We start from the raw sequence: 17,300 nt of genomic DNA on the forward strand, positions 1-17,300 counted from the left end.
GGTGGTGATGATTTGCTATCATCACATTCAGTAAAGAAGCAGAATAGTAAGAGAGATAACCGAAAGACAGTACTGCAAAAGCCGAGCGCAAACCTGTTTGGATTTATATCACTGGGAGACCCTATCCTACACCAGGGACAGCAACTGATAAGGGCAAACTTGAGGATGTCAAGGGACATAAAGTTAAAATTTAATCTCTAAATAAAAAAACCGCAGCAGAAGTGGCAGTGTCCAAAAAGAAAGCAAACAGACATCAGAGGTTCAGAAGACAAAATAGCAATACATCAAACAATTCAAAGCTCAAAGAATCGTCATCATCGAAAAAATCTAAGTTAAAATCTCCAAAGGAAGACGTAAAACCCGCTAAACATGAGGAGAAGAAAGTAGAAAAGATCACTTTTCGGCGAAGCTCTGGGGACAGCTGGTCAAGCAGTACTTCTGCATCAAGTTTGTCGGGGAATGCCAGTGGGAGTAAAAACACTGCATTAAACATGTTATTAGCAGAAATTGGAGATGCGGACGACGATGAGGATGACAATGAGGTTGATATTTTCACCCCATTTCAACATAGTTCATTGCAGACTTCAGTGTCGCAGAAGTTGTCTGGTCCTGCAGTTATTTCTCCAAGTAGTTCATCAAAAAATAAAGACGGTTGCAAAGGGAAGCCAAGCAACAGCTTGCCAACTAAAAAAAACGACACAGCCAAAAATGGAAGCAAAAATGGATTGAAAAGCCCTACTACCAAGTCACCTCCTGCAAAAGAAAGGTAAAGATTTACTCTTATGTAGCACAATGGGTAAAGCATCGGACTGGCGTCAGGGAGGTCGCGAGTTCGCCTAAGGCCTGATTCTTCAGTCGTCCTTTCGCCTGCAACTGAACAAGTACTTGTAGGCAATCATCTGTCCCACTAGCACATTACACCTTGAAACATAGATAGTTGCATATATTGTAGGATTGTTGTTTTCAAAGATACAAGATAAAAGTCCAATGAATGTCGTACAATGCCCAAAGGTTTTACCCATTCATCCCTGAAGCGGCCTCCATTCACAAATACTGTAAACAGGGCTCGAAATTAACTTTTTTGCTCAGGTGCCAGCTGGCGACTAATGGGAGAAATTTGGTCGCCAACTTATTTAATATATGACTTAAAATGTTCTGTGCTTTGCTTCATTTCAAACAACCGTTAAGTACACCATCACCAAACTAAGACAAAAGCCGAAAACAATAGTGAATTTAGAGGTCTTTCTCATGCTATTTTTCTTGCTATTTAAAAAATTATGACTTCCCTCGCATGCCAAGTAACTTTTAAAATCCTGTTCTTACCTACAGTATAAGTCCGTGTTTACCAGTCTCCAACTGGGATAAACTAAAAAAAAGCAGCTCATATGGTTTCAGTAACCTCTAGAATCAGAGGAAGTTGATTTCTTAAAGTACTTTTCTACCGATATTTATCTCCATTTATTAATCACCTTGAGTAGTCAATTTTGCAGGTGTCTGCTTTCCAACCTACAGTGTACATGTACTTTATGTTAAGGGTACAGGTTGCTTTTTTGAAGGTTCCATACAAATTCCAAACTCATTATGTGATGTCCCGGTTCATTTTCGATATAAATTATTATCAATATCAAGTTAGTTCTGAGGCTGGTTCTTCAGCAATTTGGCTAAATCTATGTTTACAGCATTCACAACTGACGATGGATTTCAATTTTCTATTAACCTTCTGGCTGAATCTTTGTCTTCGGGCTGCAAAAACTCACATAACCAGCAAAAAGCACGTGGTGTTTAAGTATGCCCATGAAGCCGCTGAAACAACATGGCGCCCAGTAAACATGGTGATCGAAGTATCGAAGTGCATTTTGTGCTATTGATTAACAGTGTCTGAAAGCAATTTTCTTGTAGTATTTAGACATTATTTTAGTGGGAAAAGAAAGGCGAGTCGTGTTCAAGCTACCATTTCAGAATGATTTCAACTTATGAAGATTCAAATACAGAAGTTGTCTATGGTTTATCCTGGGTTATCACACAAAACGTGATTCGCCAGCTGGCGCCCAGTTCTGAAAATCTAGTCACCAGCACTAAATTTTTGGTCGCATTGGAGTTAAAGTGAGTCACAATTTCAAGCCCTGATAAAAGATTTGAAGGGAAACTTAAAATTAATATTAATAATAGTACTTTAATTCTTAATACAAGTACTCATTCTGGAACTGGTACTGGTAGTTAAACTAAGAAGAATGATGCTAGTCGCTATTTTGGCAGTTATTTTGGGGTAATTTGTGGACATACAGTTTGTAAGTTTGTTCCACACTAGAGTTAATTAACAAAGGTGTATTTTAATCTCTTTTAGCCCCAAAATTAAACCCAAAGACAATAAACAGGCCAGCAATGGACAGCACAGTTCTACAACAGATCTTGTTCAACTGTACAAGCGTCTTGTAGCATTGAAAGACTCAAACGTCCTTCAAAAAGTTGTTGACATTGTAGAAGCCTCTCAGGGTCGCTTTAAGATCACGGAAACAACTTTGGATTTTGACTTGTGTCTGTTAGACAAATCAACAATCAAGAAAATTGAAAATTCAGTCAACAGATAATCCACAGAGGAACTCCTCAAGCTGGGCAATACAATGCTTGGTCTCTCAATCTGGTGTACCTACTCTGCCATTGCCTTAAGCTACATGTAGGTATACCCCTCTTCATGGCAGAAGTGAAGCAGCTCCAGACTGATTAGAGTGGTGTTGCAGAGAAAGACAAACTCATTTTCTGGTAGTTTGTAGAGGCAAAGCTTGTTATGACCTCTCTTGGGATGTGTGTCAACTCATAAAAATGCTGTCAGCTGGAGGTAAATTGGCTGGAAGCTTGCAGCAGGCCATTTTCAGTATCAACAAAAGCTCACTGAACACAGTGAGGAGAAAAACGTAAAGCCCAAAATTGAAAATTATTAATAATATTCATTCCTCTGGGTGTGATTATTGATCAGTTTTTGTGTTAGCCATGTGTGAAACTACTAGGGTATACACCGTAATAATGTTGATGATATCATCATCATCATCGTTTAGCTTGGTTTATGTAAGAAACTCAAGCCTCTTATCTCTAAGCGTTTGTCAGAGGGTACAATTTGGGGAGGATTGGAGAAAATGCTTTGAGTAATTTTCAAATTTGCCCCTCAAGTAAGACATTTAATTATGTCTCTTTGAAAATGGAAGCACTTTAGAAATGGCAAGAAATAATGCTAAATGCTCAAAGTCCTTTCTGAAGTAATTTATTTTTACCTGGCATTTATATTGTTCCTTACACACTGCTTGTTTCAAACATGGTAAACATACTGAAAATGGCCTGGAACTATGCTTCAGGCTAAGACAGGCTTCAAGTTTCCTAAATTAGATCTTACTCCTCTGTCAAATTTTCCATGCCATGATTGTAGATCATGTGACAACTCTCATGAGTGCACACACATTCTTTTAAAGTTTGACACATTTATGCTTGCACACACCTTTTTTAATGAGCAAAACAAAATGTCAAATCACCTGATCATTGTCAAATGGTTTTCATTTAGGAAAGCAAAACAGGTAATTTCCACTTACCCACCACCACTCCCTGTCATGGTATCTATGCCACTGGGGGCTTTTGACCACTGCAGGAAAATCGCGATTCAAACTGATCTCTTTTCGTACATGTATGCAATCTGAGAATGTCTAGAATATTGCATTCTTTTGGAATTATGTTGGATTAGAAATCCAAAGAATAAATTACAAATCTTGGGAACCATAACTATTTTCTTATCACACTTGTTCTGTTTTTGGAAGGAATAGAAATGTATTTATTAAAAGTGCTACTATGACGAAATTCTTATCTTTCCTATCTAGGCCATTTTAAGACATGACTGTAGTAGTGCCTCCAGCCAGTTGGGATTCTTAACAGTTGTTGTTGAATGTTCTATTCTGTCATGATTGTGTTCATTCTCCGTGAAAAGCCCCTAAGGGGAGTGGTCAATTAAGTATGTATCTATGTAGTGTACTCTTGATCGATAGCGTATTAAGCGGATTGTGGTTTATTTAGAAGATGCGTACTGTAGATTTTTTAGGGTATGTTGGTACCAAAATTAAACCAGCACTACCGGAAACGTTGGGCTAAGACTATATTCTGAGCTTTCTTTTTTGGGTTGCCTCTGCAAGAGCCACTCCATTTGTGGAATACATTTTTAGGAAAAACAGAACAAGTATGAGCAGAGTCATAACGATGCACCTGGTATTTAATTTTCTAAAGAACTTGAAATGGTTGGGGGAAGGATTAAAGAAAAGTACTATTTTTGTAGAAAAACGACTTTCATTTTGTCGTAGTTGCATACATTTTCTCTTACAACAAATTACAATATTATTATCATGGTCACTCACAGAGACTTCTCCATGGTCAAATCTACGTTTGTAGCCTTTTTTATCTTTGGGTGGTTTGACTGTTTTACTTTATTTGTGTAATCTGTGAAGTTTAGTTGGTTTCATTTTTGATGCCATAAATCAGTGCAGCAAACTACATCAATGTGAGATTGCCTATAGAATGTCATTATTGGAGTACCTATCCACTTTTTTTGTTAGATTTTTCTGGGGTTCATTAACTGTCGTCATGGAGAACTGTGTGGGTGTGGTTTCTGTTTGAAACATAGAAATGCACCATAAAAGGCCTGTTACCTTATGCACGTGCAGATAACTTGTCAATCAACTGTGGACACATTCAGAACTCTGTGATAATTTGTGCGATATTAAAGCCCCTAATGGCAATGTGTCCGTAGTATGTTATAAGATGTTATCTGTCATTCTTGTTTCAAACTCCCTTGTCACTTTTTTGCCCTGGAAATATCTTTTAAGGGTTTTGTCTCGCCATCTTGGATTATCAGGCACACTTGAATAGATTTGAACAAAAGCAGAGCTTGAAACAACTCCTTTTATGGTGCATCTTCATGTTAATGCAATTACATGGCAAAGATAATAATAATATTATTATTATTATTGACTGGAAGGATATGCTGTATAAATAATTTATTAACTTATCATTTCATGAATAATCAACAAAATATATTTGTAAATAGTATGGAATGCTCGTGTTAACATTTATTTATTTTTCATGACTGATATTAAATTATTATAAATATGCCCAAACTGTTAATGGTTGGTTATTTCCCTCATAGTATCCATGTTTATAGGGCAGAATGTCAGCCTAAAATGTTATTGTACTTTTGGATATATTTGCATATAATGATTATAATATTAATTAATAGAGGGAGACTGGTTATGAAAACGTCCAAAGCCGGAATGGTAGATTGGTCTTCAATCAGGAAAATGCCTGTCACATCATTCTTACGGTGCATAATAATTCTATCTTGCTAAAATAATAATATTGTGTTCACCATCACAGCCATTGTTGTGTCTACTTTGAAATAATTTTATTGAAAACAGCTGGATATTTATTTCAATCTTTAAAACTTTATCGTGTACATTCATAACTACTTTCTTCCACTATCTGTTATAAAGCTTTCATCAAGGGTAAAAGGTTTCATTTCCTGGTAATTATTTACATCTGGCTTTCGAAGGACTGTGGAGAAATTTTGTAGCTTTTGCAATGGCGATTAATATACTTTTAAATGTACTATGCAAAAGTAAGGGCTACAGTGCTTATCAAAAAGCAAACACCAAGATTGCCTTGTTATAATTTGCAAACAACTTGCAACCTGTCTGTGCAGACAGATCATTTTATGTGCTCTTTGACTACCCTAGATAACGGTACAAAGTAAAAAGTGACAGTTGTACATGGGCTTCTTCTTTTTGTCAGTTTTGAGGTTATGACCCGTTTTTCAAGCCAGTCCAAGTCGGTTCATGATTTTGTCTTAGGACACTTTCCATTTGACAGAACTGACCGGCCAGACCAGGCATTTCAAAGGATTAACTATACAACGCCTTCAAAGTAACACATTTCGAGGATGACAAGTATATACTTATACAATGTGAGGTATTATCATGCAAGTGTTCCTTCAAACTGTTGCATTTTCCTAGAAAACTGACTGGTCTGGCCAGCCAGTACTGACAAAAGGAAAGCGCCCTTAGCCTCGCTTTTATAAAAGGATAAGGTGCATTCTGAAGTGAGAAAAGATCAGTCAAGATTAAACAATCTAGTAACTTTCTTAAGTAAAGAAAAAAAGTGGGATTTCTATTTTCATCTGTAAACCATTTTCTAGCTGGTGTTGCAGGCAGTTTTGAAGCACTGAGCAAGCAGTAAATTTGTTACAAATGGCAAGAGATGTGCTCCAAAATTGCCAGCAACACAGACTATGCTCATATTACCGCAGTCTTGTCATACTGGTAGCATTTTTGCTGTTCAAAGTGCTATTAATGAGTACTTCCGTTTTCAAATGGCAAGGTTTTCTAGTAAGGGAATAAAAAAAATGAAAACAGGTGATATGCGACAATTCTTAAGTGTTTCGAGTAATCAAGGCTCCACACTGTGAGCACTTGTTGATCAAGTTGTTTGTCTCCAATCTAAGTTATTTTTTACAACAGCACATTTCATATTGATTTATAGGTCCTAAATGCAGTTCTTGTATTTCATATTTTAAATAAAAAATATATTAAATTATTACAAACTGAAAATTGTTTGCATTAATGCTTTTGTAGAGCAGTGGCATAAGTACTTAAAACTTATAGCACATGGTTGTAATTTTCAGAGAAAAAAATCCAATGACAGGGGGTTGACTAAACACTGACAATGAAAGCTAATTATTGAAGTTGTTTTTTTCCCAATGGTAACTTTGGGGTGCTCGCCATAAAATCCATGTGTTCCCTCTACCTTCAGATAATCATTATGATTATGCTCTACAGCCTGCATAGCAAGTGTTTCCATGGGGCACAGAAGAGAAATATTGAGAAGCAGGCTTTTTCGATGTTTTGACCAAGCAAAAAATGAGGCGAGAGGAAAAATGAAGAGAGGAGGGAGTGCAATGCGGAATTTGTTTTGGCTGCGATGGAGTCATTTTGTTGAGTATATAAAAATCATCTGAACTTCCCTCCTCTCCCCTCATTTTTTGCTTGGTCAAAAGTTCTCACAAACCCAACGGAAACACTTGCTACGCAGGCATTATGCTCTAATGCGCTTACACTGTCTGAGCTATAGCACACATGTGATGGCTAAGTCACTAAACCAAGCCCAGTGGACAATGAATGAGGTGTGTTTTCCTTTTCAAGGCTATTTCTCTGTGCAGTGCATGACTTTGAATGTACAGTCTTGTGGTTTAGAAAAAAGCCACGTTCACCCTTTAATATCCCATACTTCAATTTAAAAGCCTAGTATTTTCTACATTATAATTGCTATATGAAAGTGTGCACACATCCAGGTAGTGACACTACACTGTCAGGCCACTATTTGGGAGGAGATCAGTAACAAATCAGACATACTCCGAAAACACACGAGTCAAACCCACATCCTTGCTATAGTTTTTATTACTAAGATACTCAATAGAATATCACATTTCATGAATGCAAAAATAGGTTATAGGGTGCAATGCGGAATTTGTTTTGGAAACACAGGCTGCGATGGAGTCATTTTGTTGAGGATATAAAAATCATACGAACTTGCTAGTGTGTCTAGTGATTGTCACTCATGCTGTTTTGAAAGGTTTCAAATTGCACAAACCGCAGTTTGTGAACTTTGAAAATATCACTGGTGCCAATAAATCACAAAACATGCGATTTCCTAAACTTTCTTAAGGATGGTGCCTACTATAATTGTTATCGCAGATACAATTCCGCACATCTCGAGATACTCGGATTTCCTATTGGTGGTGCTTACCAATATAGAGACATTTTTGCACGGTTCAAAACTGTGGAGAAAGCAGAACTTTGGAAATTGAAAATTGGGGGTAACCATGCATTTTCCAGAGATGATAAATCTTCAATTAGGAAAATAATGCCCTACATTGCTTTGTATTTTAAAGCTTTTTACAAATATTGTTGGTTAATTATCTTCGAAAAATGTGTGGTTACCCCCAATTTTCTTTTTGGATTTCAATAACACTAGTCTTGTTAAGATCTGCTTTTCCCGCATATTCAGTAAACGGTGCAAAAACACCTAAGCACCATCCTTAAGAGACTGGATCATGAAAGCATAAATACATCATAGAATGGCAACAGTAGTTATTGAGTGCAATACAAAAACTGCTGTAGAAACTGCTGTGGAAAAAGCGATGGAGAAATTTTGTTGAGTGTACAATTTGTATGAATTTGCTTCTACATTTCATGATTTACTGTCAATCGTAATAATTATTTTGAGAGTTCTCAAATTGCACGAACCATAGTTTGATTTGAGAACTTTAAGGATGGTGCCTACTATTGTTACTGCGCATACGTTCTACGCATATCAAAATAATCCTGAGTATTTACTACTCAGGTTTCCTATTGGTGGTGCTTACCAATACAGGGATATTTTTGTGCAGTTAAAAACTGTGCAGAGAAAGCAGAATTGTAAAAGAACCCCACACGTACATTGCTTTGATTAATATCTGTAAAAAATGTGTGGTTACCGCCAATTTTATTTTTGGATTTCAATACCACTTGTCAAGATCTGCTTTTCCCGCATAATCATAAAACGGGAAAAAATACGGTACCTTTGAATTAGTAGGTACCGTACTTAAAACCTCACTTGCACCACTGAATAAATCACAAAATGCACTTGCATTCATACGATTTCCTATAGTCATGGAAGCCACTGAACTATTAAGAAAAAATTATTCGTAGAGGAAATGGAAAATTTTTTTCTTGCCTGATCCTGTGATCGAGTTTTAACCAGTGAGACAGTAGATGAAATACAACAGAACATCCTTGGGGTTCTCCATCTTAACCCCTTTTCAAGGCTCTACACCTCTTACTTTACTTACCAAGTTTAAGCACAGTTACCCTCTGCATTTTTTTGCATCCAATTTTAGACCCCAGTTGCCAAGAAGGGCAAAAAAATTGAATAGGAAAAAATAATAAATATGCCAGCCATTGAAGTAAAGCCTGTGAAAACAAGACTAGTTCAGATCTTATCTCAAATGAACATGAGAGCTGCCCTCCTAAAATGGCCAATCAGAGCATTGTACCACAAGATATCATAAAATGTTTATTAAAAACAAGCTCCCCCTGAGGAACAGAGATAATAAATGACTTTGACCAACTTAGAACAGGGCCATATTTCCACACCTGTTGGAGCTTGGTACATCAAACATACTTTGAAATAAATAGCATTGAGAAAATCTGTTTTCACAGAAATTTAACTCCTCTCTTAAATAACTTAACCACGCTCAATAAATTAAAAACATCTTGGGTTTCTAACTATATGTGCAGCTTGACAATAAATTATGTACAATAACTGTAGTGCATTGACAACAAGGTGAACCAAGAAAGTAGTGCAATTTGTGTGAAAATTAAGTAATTTTAGATTAGTAATTTTCACAAAAAATTTTGGTTTAGCATATTCTCAGAAAACTAAGAAAGTAGTGCAATTTGTGTGAAAATTAAGTAATTTTAGATAAGTAATTTTCACAAAAAATTTTGGTTTGGCATATTCTCAGAAAACTATAGACAAAAGCCTGGCCCAGCCCAACCATGACTTGCCAAACACATTTTGTGGCGCTTGGTAATGATAGCAAATCCAATGCACCCACCGACGCTTTGACGTGTTGCTTGCAATAATTATTATTCAGATAACTATGTGTCTTATGTTTTCACTTTTTACTTTTGTCCTGCGTGTCAGTGATGTGTCAACCACTGCGTTGACTGACGTGCTGGTTAATGCATTGGTTGGATTGAATTTGTTATCATAGACAGTGCTCGGTGACAACTGGTAGAATTTGCCTTGCATTGCAATTGTCCACATCTGCTATGTAATACGTAATATTATGATCAGCCAAAGTACTGTACAAAACTTTTTTTGGATACATTTTACAACAGTCGCTTGAAAACTGCTCTCACCTGATATTATTTAACAAACATTCTGGGTCGATGCACTGTCTATATTATACACAACTCTTAATTTTAGTAAAACATTTCTTTGACTGTACATTAAAATATTGCTAAAATACAAATAAATCTTAAAACTTTCCTTGAGTTTTAAATAATGTTTTCAATATTAGCAGTCAAGACATCCAGTAAGATGTGTTTAATTGCTCTTGGTCAAAAGTTCATTGGCAAAAGTCCATACGCCATTAAGCTCGACAACACGATGTTGATGCACCAAAGCATGACCAAGAAGGCACCTGTGAGATATTTGGATGTTGCGGACCCACCAAGCTCACCCTTGATAATCTACAAATTTAAACCAATAAAACATAAATAAATATTAGAATCGATGAACAGTGGACATAAAATTATTATTTTAAAGAACTTCGGACACATTTTTACCATAATAACCTTCTAGATGGTGTGAAGTGATTATGGTTTCCTGCAGATACCTTTAATTAACTAAGAAACCTTCACTTATGTCCAGGTTTGACCCTAATAAGATGCATGCCCAATTTTGACATCCAAGACAAAGTGTCGCTTAAGAATGGAATGGTTGCAGCTTCCTCCAGTACCCCCAGTGGGCTCCACTCCCCAACTTCAAGGTTTCTTCAGATGTCTTCCAGGATGACTGGTTTTCAGGTGCATGGCTCCAACACAGGTCTCTGAGTCTACAGAGTACAAGGAACTTTTCCCTATCGTTGTGGCAGCTTATCTCTGAGGTCCCCTATGGGCCTCCAAACAGGTCAACTTTCAATCAGATAACCGCTCAGTGGTGCAAATTCTGCTGTCTGGTACTTCAAGAGTCCCTAACATCGTGTCCTTGGTTCGCTATCTGTCCCTGCTGGCAGCTCATCACTCCTTCTCTTTCACTGCCTCCCCAGTTAAAGGGAAGTCCAACCCAATCACTGACTCCCTGTCTCGTTTTCAGTTTCAGCGTTTTCGCCAGCTAGCCCCTCACACAGACTCCATTCCAACCTGGATTCCACAGCAGCTCCTCTTGGACTGTACAACTTCCCTGTCAGATAAGTGCCATTTCTACTTGACTCAGGGTTTCTACCAGGGTTTCTACCAGGAAAGGTTATGCTTCTGCCCAATGCCGCTTCTCGGATTTCTGTGCACAGAACAATAGCCTATCTCTTTCAGGACCAGCTCTTCCAGCCAGTGAAGATGTCATCTTGCTGATACTCTCCACCATTCGTTCATTAAGGTTTACCTTTCAGCAATCCAGACCCTTCACATCGAGTAGGGTCTGCCTTCTCTGCTGGTTGGTTGCCTTTGGTTACAGCATGTGTTGCGGGGTATCAAATGCCACCAAGCCCCAAATAGGCGACAGCGCCAACCCATCACAATCGAGCTGATGCACATTATTTTCCAGTCCTTGAACTCCTCTGACTACAACCACACAATGCTTCAGGCTGCCTGCTGTCTGAGGTTTTTTGGTTTCTTAGGTGCTGGAGTTCACTGTCAACTCCCCCTTCAATCCCAATATCCACCTTGCTGTCAGCGATGTCCACGCAGATTCCCTAGTAAATCCAGGCAACTTCGGGATTCATATTAAGTGCTCTAAGACGGACCCCTTTCGCCTAGGCTCCCATATCGACATTGGTGCTGGGAAACGTGATCTGTGCCCTATATGCACCGTTACCCAGTATCTACACGTCCATGGCTCAACTCCTGGCCCACTCTTCCTTCTCTCTCATGGCACCCCCCTGCATCGCCCATGGATGACATCCAGTATTCAATCTATCCTCTCCACTGCTGGGGTCCCTGGTTGCTACACCGGTCATAGCTTCCGCATTGGCGCAGCTACTTCAGCAGCCTCTTAGGGCTTACCAGACCACCTCATCAAGATGCTTGGAAGATGGTCCAGCAATGCATATCAGATCTATATTCACAATCCCGTCAGTACTATTGTGGGGATAGCAAACCTTCTCACTTGACAGGTATTTTTTGTGTATCTTTCTCTTTTCTTAGTTGTTTTTGTAGGGTGCCTCGAGACTTTGGTAGTTTGGAGCCAAGGCTTCCCCCAGCCCTGAACCCATGTTTCCCTCTCCGATCTGGCTTGCATCAGCTCAGAGAGTCCCTTCGGCTTGGAATGGAGGCTCATGCATGGCTGGATTGTGGGGATTTGCCAGCCATGGGGGCAGTATTCTATCTAGGGGCTGGTTGGCCATAGTGAAAGCCCTGGGTATCCCAGGCACCCACCTTCCACTTAGGTGAGGCAGTTGGTTAACTACCTATTTTCAACAATAAGGCAAGAGTAAAGGTTAGCGTTATATTTAGCTTTGGGTGAATGCAGCAGTCAATCTGTACTTAAAGAGCAGCATTTGGGGGACACTTTGTGACGGAAATTGTCTGTATTCTGAGACATGAGTGATGTGGAAGTTGGCGAGAAGAGAAAGAGGACAGTTTGTGATGCTTATTGAAACCCGCGTGCATCTAATTAGGGTCAAACATGGACAAATCTCCCAGGTTTACGTAACTGTTTGGCCATTTTTTACTATGAGACACTCCAATCTGTGAGGTTTCAAAATATTGGTATTTCAATTGGTCTAAGGAATTTGCTTACATACATGTAAGCATCCAAGCATCGTAGTATGGTGCAATTATTATTGTAAATTCCAGGAGACCTGATTTATTTGGCTCTCAAGAAAGTTTCTTTTTGCTATAAATACCATAACTTCCTGTTAGGATCAAAAAAGTGGGATCAACACTACACCTTGAAATTCCATAACCCAAATAAAAATACAAACTATAAACTACATGTCCTGCCCAACAGAAGTTTGTACAAATTAAAGGGATCTTACCATTCTTCTTAGCACAAGGGTCAATATGCAAATCAGTCCAAATGTTGAGAATACCACAACAGAGAAGGTCAAGTTTCCACTATGAACAATGTACTTGGTTTTCTTGACAGCATGGTAACAAGTTGATATCACCCACGGCAATCCAAGACCAAGGAATACATTCACACTGTTGCTACCTACAATAATACCAATATTAATAATTAATATTAAATATTATATTATTAGTATCACCAAACTAGTGGACTAATGAAAATCCTGCATTTTGATTGGCTACGCTACTAGAGAACTATTATTAATCGTCCTAGAGTAGCGAAAAGCGTGACGCTTTCTTTCATTTTATTCCCAAATAAAGATTTCTTCAACTTGCATTTGCTAACTTTATTATTGCCTTTTCTGTCCGACTAGTTGGGTGATAGTAAAACAATGGGCCATTTCCGAGTTGCTGTTTGTCTCGGTTTCAAAGTGAGACTTGGTGCTCAACTATTGTAAGGGAAATGAGTTTGATTTGCATAAGAATATGCAACTCATTTCCATTTGAATGGTTGTGCACCAGGATTCACTTTGAAACTGAGGCATGCAGCAACTCGGAAATGGGCTATCAGACCCTTCGCCCTCAAGGGTTACAGGTGAATAGCACATTCGGCTTTGCCTCATGGGCTACTGACCCGTAGCCTGCAAGGACTACAGGGCTAATTGTTTATTATTATTATTTTTATTATCATTATCATTATCATTATTATTATACCAAAATGAACATGATTTAAAATTAATGATGCCCACATGCTGCAGTATTTCAATGTACAATAAGGTTATTCTTGATTATTACAACCTTTCACAGGACCAAATGACCCCAATAAATTGACCTGCTCCCAACTGAGTGGCTTCGTAGCTCAGTGGTAGAGCATTACACTGGCATCGCAGAGGTCAATGGGTTCGAATCCCGTTACAGCCACCTGAATTTTTAAGTTGTCTATAAGTCAGAGACAATAATATTATCTTAAATTGCCCAGATATACCCTGGGTGCCAGGTTTTTCTTGCGCAGTTTCCGGTGTCGGTCATGTCTCTATTGCGACCCTTGCGAAAAACCTCTGGAGCAGAGCGCGATTTCTTTGAGAGCGCCGAGCCAATGACAAGCCAGTTTAAATCTACCTAGTCCAGAATCTTGACTAGAATGCTGATTGGCTCCTAACGACCTCCCCAGGGTTTTCTAATCTAACAGACACAGTGACTGGCTTCTAAGAATAGAGAAAGGCTGTTAAATGTTTGTCGCTTGATGAGGTGATGATGGACATGGCAGACTTCGCGTGCGCTGAAAGATTGTAAAGTTCTCGAAATGTCAGACGGTGTTGAGAAAAGGGATGGAATTGTGAATTTTATTCGCAGCAAGGATGTTTTGGCAGTTTTACCAACAGGGTTCGGCCGAAGCGAAGCAAAAAATTTCGTCCACTGCGTGCAACAAAAAAAACTCTGGTACCCAGGGTAGCCCAGATACTGCAAGCGCAAGGATCACTTCAATTGTTCGTCCAAGGCTGTTCTTGTCAAACTCAAAAGACCATTGGGTTATTCCAGAAAAAATCCACACCCTCCGACGGATGGGGTCGTTTTTTAACCCCCCCTCTCTCCTGGATTTCCTGAAGCCCAAGACCCCCCCTCCTGTCTGGATTTCCAAGACAAACGACCCGCCCTCCTGCCTGGATTTCCAACAACGGTGGCGCGCGGGGTCTGGGTACGAGTAAAAATGTGTCAGGCGTTTCTTTCTTTAGTATCTTGTTCGTGTTTTCTGCTATAAAAGGACTTGCGAAGGAACTTAGATTATCATTTATGTCAGGTGAGAAATATGTGAACAAAATATTTCTACCATTTTCAGGGTCTGAGAGCGCTAAACTGTCGCCGAACTAAACGTTCAAATCGCGTGAACTATCGGTTCAGATGACCCCTGCAGAAGACTTTTTCGAGTTCAACCCCCCCTCCCGCCTGGATTTCCATGGTCCTTGACCCCCCCTCCTGCGAGAATTTTCAGAATCCCATCCGTCGGGGGGGGGGGGGTGTGGATTTTTTCTGGAACAACCCATTAGAACACTCAAAATATGTAGTACGGTTTGAACCCAGGAGTCGTATCAAAACTTGATGGAGTAAGCTTGACCAAGTGAAAGTAGTCCTGAGAAGGCTTGCTGTTGCTGACACTCACTAAGGTTATGACAATCTGAGCAGAAGATTATGTGTCGTGTCAGCAAATCATAATACCGGTACTCAGAATTCATGCCTTACATAGAGTCCCAAACAATACAACCAGTTCTTCAGCAGCTAAGAACTGCTCTGCGAAAATAATATCTATTTACTTAAACCATGCAGGATATCTAGTTCAGGTAGCAGTTACCAACCTGTGATGTTTCCAATGGATGCATCTGCTCCAATGTCATGTAATGCTGCACTGCGGCTAGCAAACGTATCAGGTAAGCTGGTACCGATTGCAATTATTGTGATTCCTGTGACACTGTTCCTTAGACCCACAACGCAGCCAAGGAGTTTGCCAAGCTAGCAGACAAAATATAAAAAAAACTTGATCGAAGTGCAACCATTTCAAAAATAATAATAATAATACAGTCGTAATATATATATTGTATTTCTGCAACAATGGCTAATAGTTAGTATTAACTCATCATCAATACTCTCTGAATGCATTGGAGACTGCAAGAAAAGTACTTAAGCCATCTCTCAAAAATTAAATTAATTTTCACTTTAAACCCAGCGTAGACCAAAAGTATAAAACCGACAAACTGGGTTTTCTTTATCTTACATGTACCTGCAACCATTCCTGCTTGCCCAGCCATTTGCAATAAAAGTACTGTACAACTAAGTTTGATACCCTCATTTGAAAGTTTGAACAACTCTTCTGGCAAAATCTACTTACATTAACCAATGTGTACTCTGCACCTTACAGTGAAATCGGTTGTTCATTTGTACGGCACTTTGTGCAATTTTGTGACGCAACGTTGCTGTTTTGGTTGGCAGTTTGCTCCGAGGAAGTCGCAAGTTCAAATTTCAACTTGCTACCCTGTGTTTACCTTCCCAGGGTCAGGTCTTTGTACCAGTTCAATACAACCTTGAACTCTATTTTTACAACAAATTTACGACATAATAACTCTACATTGGGTGGGATTCGTGAAAAAAATAATTTTTAATACATAATTCCACAATGTATCACTGGTGTAATTGTTTGCAAACCTTGAATTTATCGCAAGTTCCATGAAGTCAATTGAAAACTGTTCATGTTGTCTCAAATATGCCTTCATCGACCTACAAATCTCACAAGAATTCAACACCACAATTTCTTAGCATTAAACACAACTGGTTTTCTGCGAAAACTCCGTTCGCCAATACTGGATTCCCCACCTAAACTTTCTTTGAAGAAACTAATCATTTCAAATCCATTTGAAGGGCCTTCCAAAATATAAAGTTACCAATTCCAAAACGACTTTGGAGAAGGACCGTTCACAATTTAATTACAGTTCAAGGCACACCATTGGACTTCAACTGTGCGTAAGTTGCAAATTTTGAACCTTGAACTTGCTCGGAGCAAAAATGCAACATTGCGTGACAATATTGCAAAGTGGCGTGCAAACAAACAACTGGTTTCACTGTACAGTACCTTAAGTAACAAAAAATTTAATTATTATACTATAATAATAATAATAATAATAATTATTATTATAATTATTATAGTAATAAATAATAATAATTAATAATATTTATTATTATTTCCTCAATTTTTAGGCTTCCATGAACAATAATTTAATAATTAAATTTTTTTATCAATACCAATGATAATAATGATAATAATTAACTCAAAATTAATTGATTCAAATCAAATCATGACATTTTGTACACTGAAAGCCAATGTCTTTTTTAGCAAAAAAAAAAAAGAAATTTCTCAGAGCACTATCGCTGACAACTTGGAGATTTCTGTGCGGGGTTCTCGGATCTCCATTCTCCATTCTGTGAGCATCTGCCAAGCTGTAAGTCTGTTTTGCAGGCTTTGGTGTTGATAAAAAGAAATGCACCCTCAGGGAAAGAGAAAAAAAAATTACCTGCTCCACTAAAGCAGTAAGTGCTGCTATAACCAACAAAGAAACAACAAATGCTGGCCATCCTCCACAGCAATTCCTATACATGAAAAGAGATATGGTCATTGCTACTTACTGAAATATAGGATTTTAGTTAAATAAATACTTTCATTGCACTTTTTATTAACTTCAAGACTCTGAAGTCCAAAGCTTGATCAACAATTTTGTTTTTCACTACTGTCAATCAATACAGTGGAACGTTGTATTAATAGGTCTCAGACATCACTTTTTGTTTTTTTGCAACGTAAAAAGCAAAATCGTTGGTTAAGGTTAACACTTAAAAAGGTCCTCTCAACTTAAAATAATGCCAACTGCCTTTTGATGTTCACTGACCCGACTCATTGCAAATCAG

At 38.4% G+C, this 17,300-nt stretch overlaps 2 protein-coding genes across 9 annotated transcripts in view; one reads left to right on the forward strand and one right to left on the reverse strand.

The window, feature by feature from the left end:
- Positions 1-6,632, forward strand: part of LOC138032848 (protein ENL-like) — a 17,924-nt gene extending 11,292 nt beyond the window's left edge. Inside the window, exons 2-3 of the mRNA XM_068880566.1 lie at positions 217-766; positions 2,345-6,632. Coding sequence (XP_068736667.1) covers positions 217-766; positions 2,345-2,588 — 794 coding nt within the window. The 3' untranslated portion in view covers positions 2,589-6,632. The remainder of the gene's footprint in view (positions 1-216; positions 767-2,344) is intronic.
- LOC138038609 (sodium/calcium exchanger 2-like) overlaps positions 1-17,300 on the reverse strand; it is a 49,123-nt gene that overhangs the window by 4,846 nt on the left and 26,977 nt on the right. For 3 of the 8 annotated variants that reach the window (XR_011130267.1, XR_011130266.1, XR_011130265.1), the window contains 4 exons: positions 16,913-16,988; positions 15,202-15,359; positions 12,824-12,995; positions 9,216-10,319 (listed from right to left, as the gene is read on the reverse strand). Coding sequence is in view for 5 of the 8 variants with exons in the window: in XM_068884590.1 (XP_068740691.1) it covers positions 10,188-10,319; positions 12,824-12,999; positions 15,206-15,359; positions 16,913-16,988 (538 nt within the window). In the remaining 3 variants the exon portion in view is untranslated. Of the gene's footprint in view, positions 1-8,208; positions 10,320-12,823; positions 13,000-15,201; positions 15,360-16,912; positions 16,989-17,300 lie in introns of those variants that run through there. The other 5 variants (XM_068884590.1, XM_068884587.1, XM_068884586.1 and 2 more) reach the window with 2 other exon arrangements.

The sequence above is a fragment of the Montipora capricornis genome, chromosome 2, assembly GCF_036669925.1.
Source record: "Montipora capricornis isolate CH-2021 chromosome 2, ASM3666992v2, whole genome shotgun sequence".
NCBI classification, from domain to species: Eukaryota; Metazoa; Cnidaria; class Anthozoa; order Scleractinia; family Acroporidae; genus Montipora; species Montipora capricornis.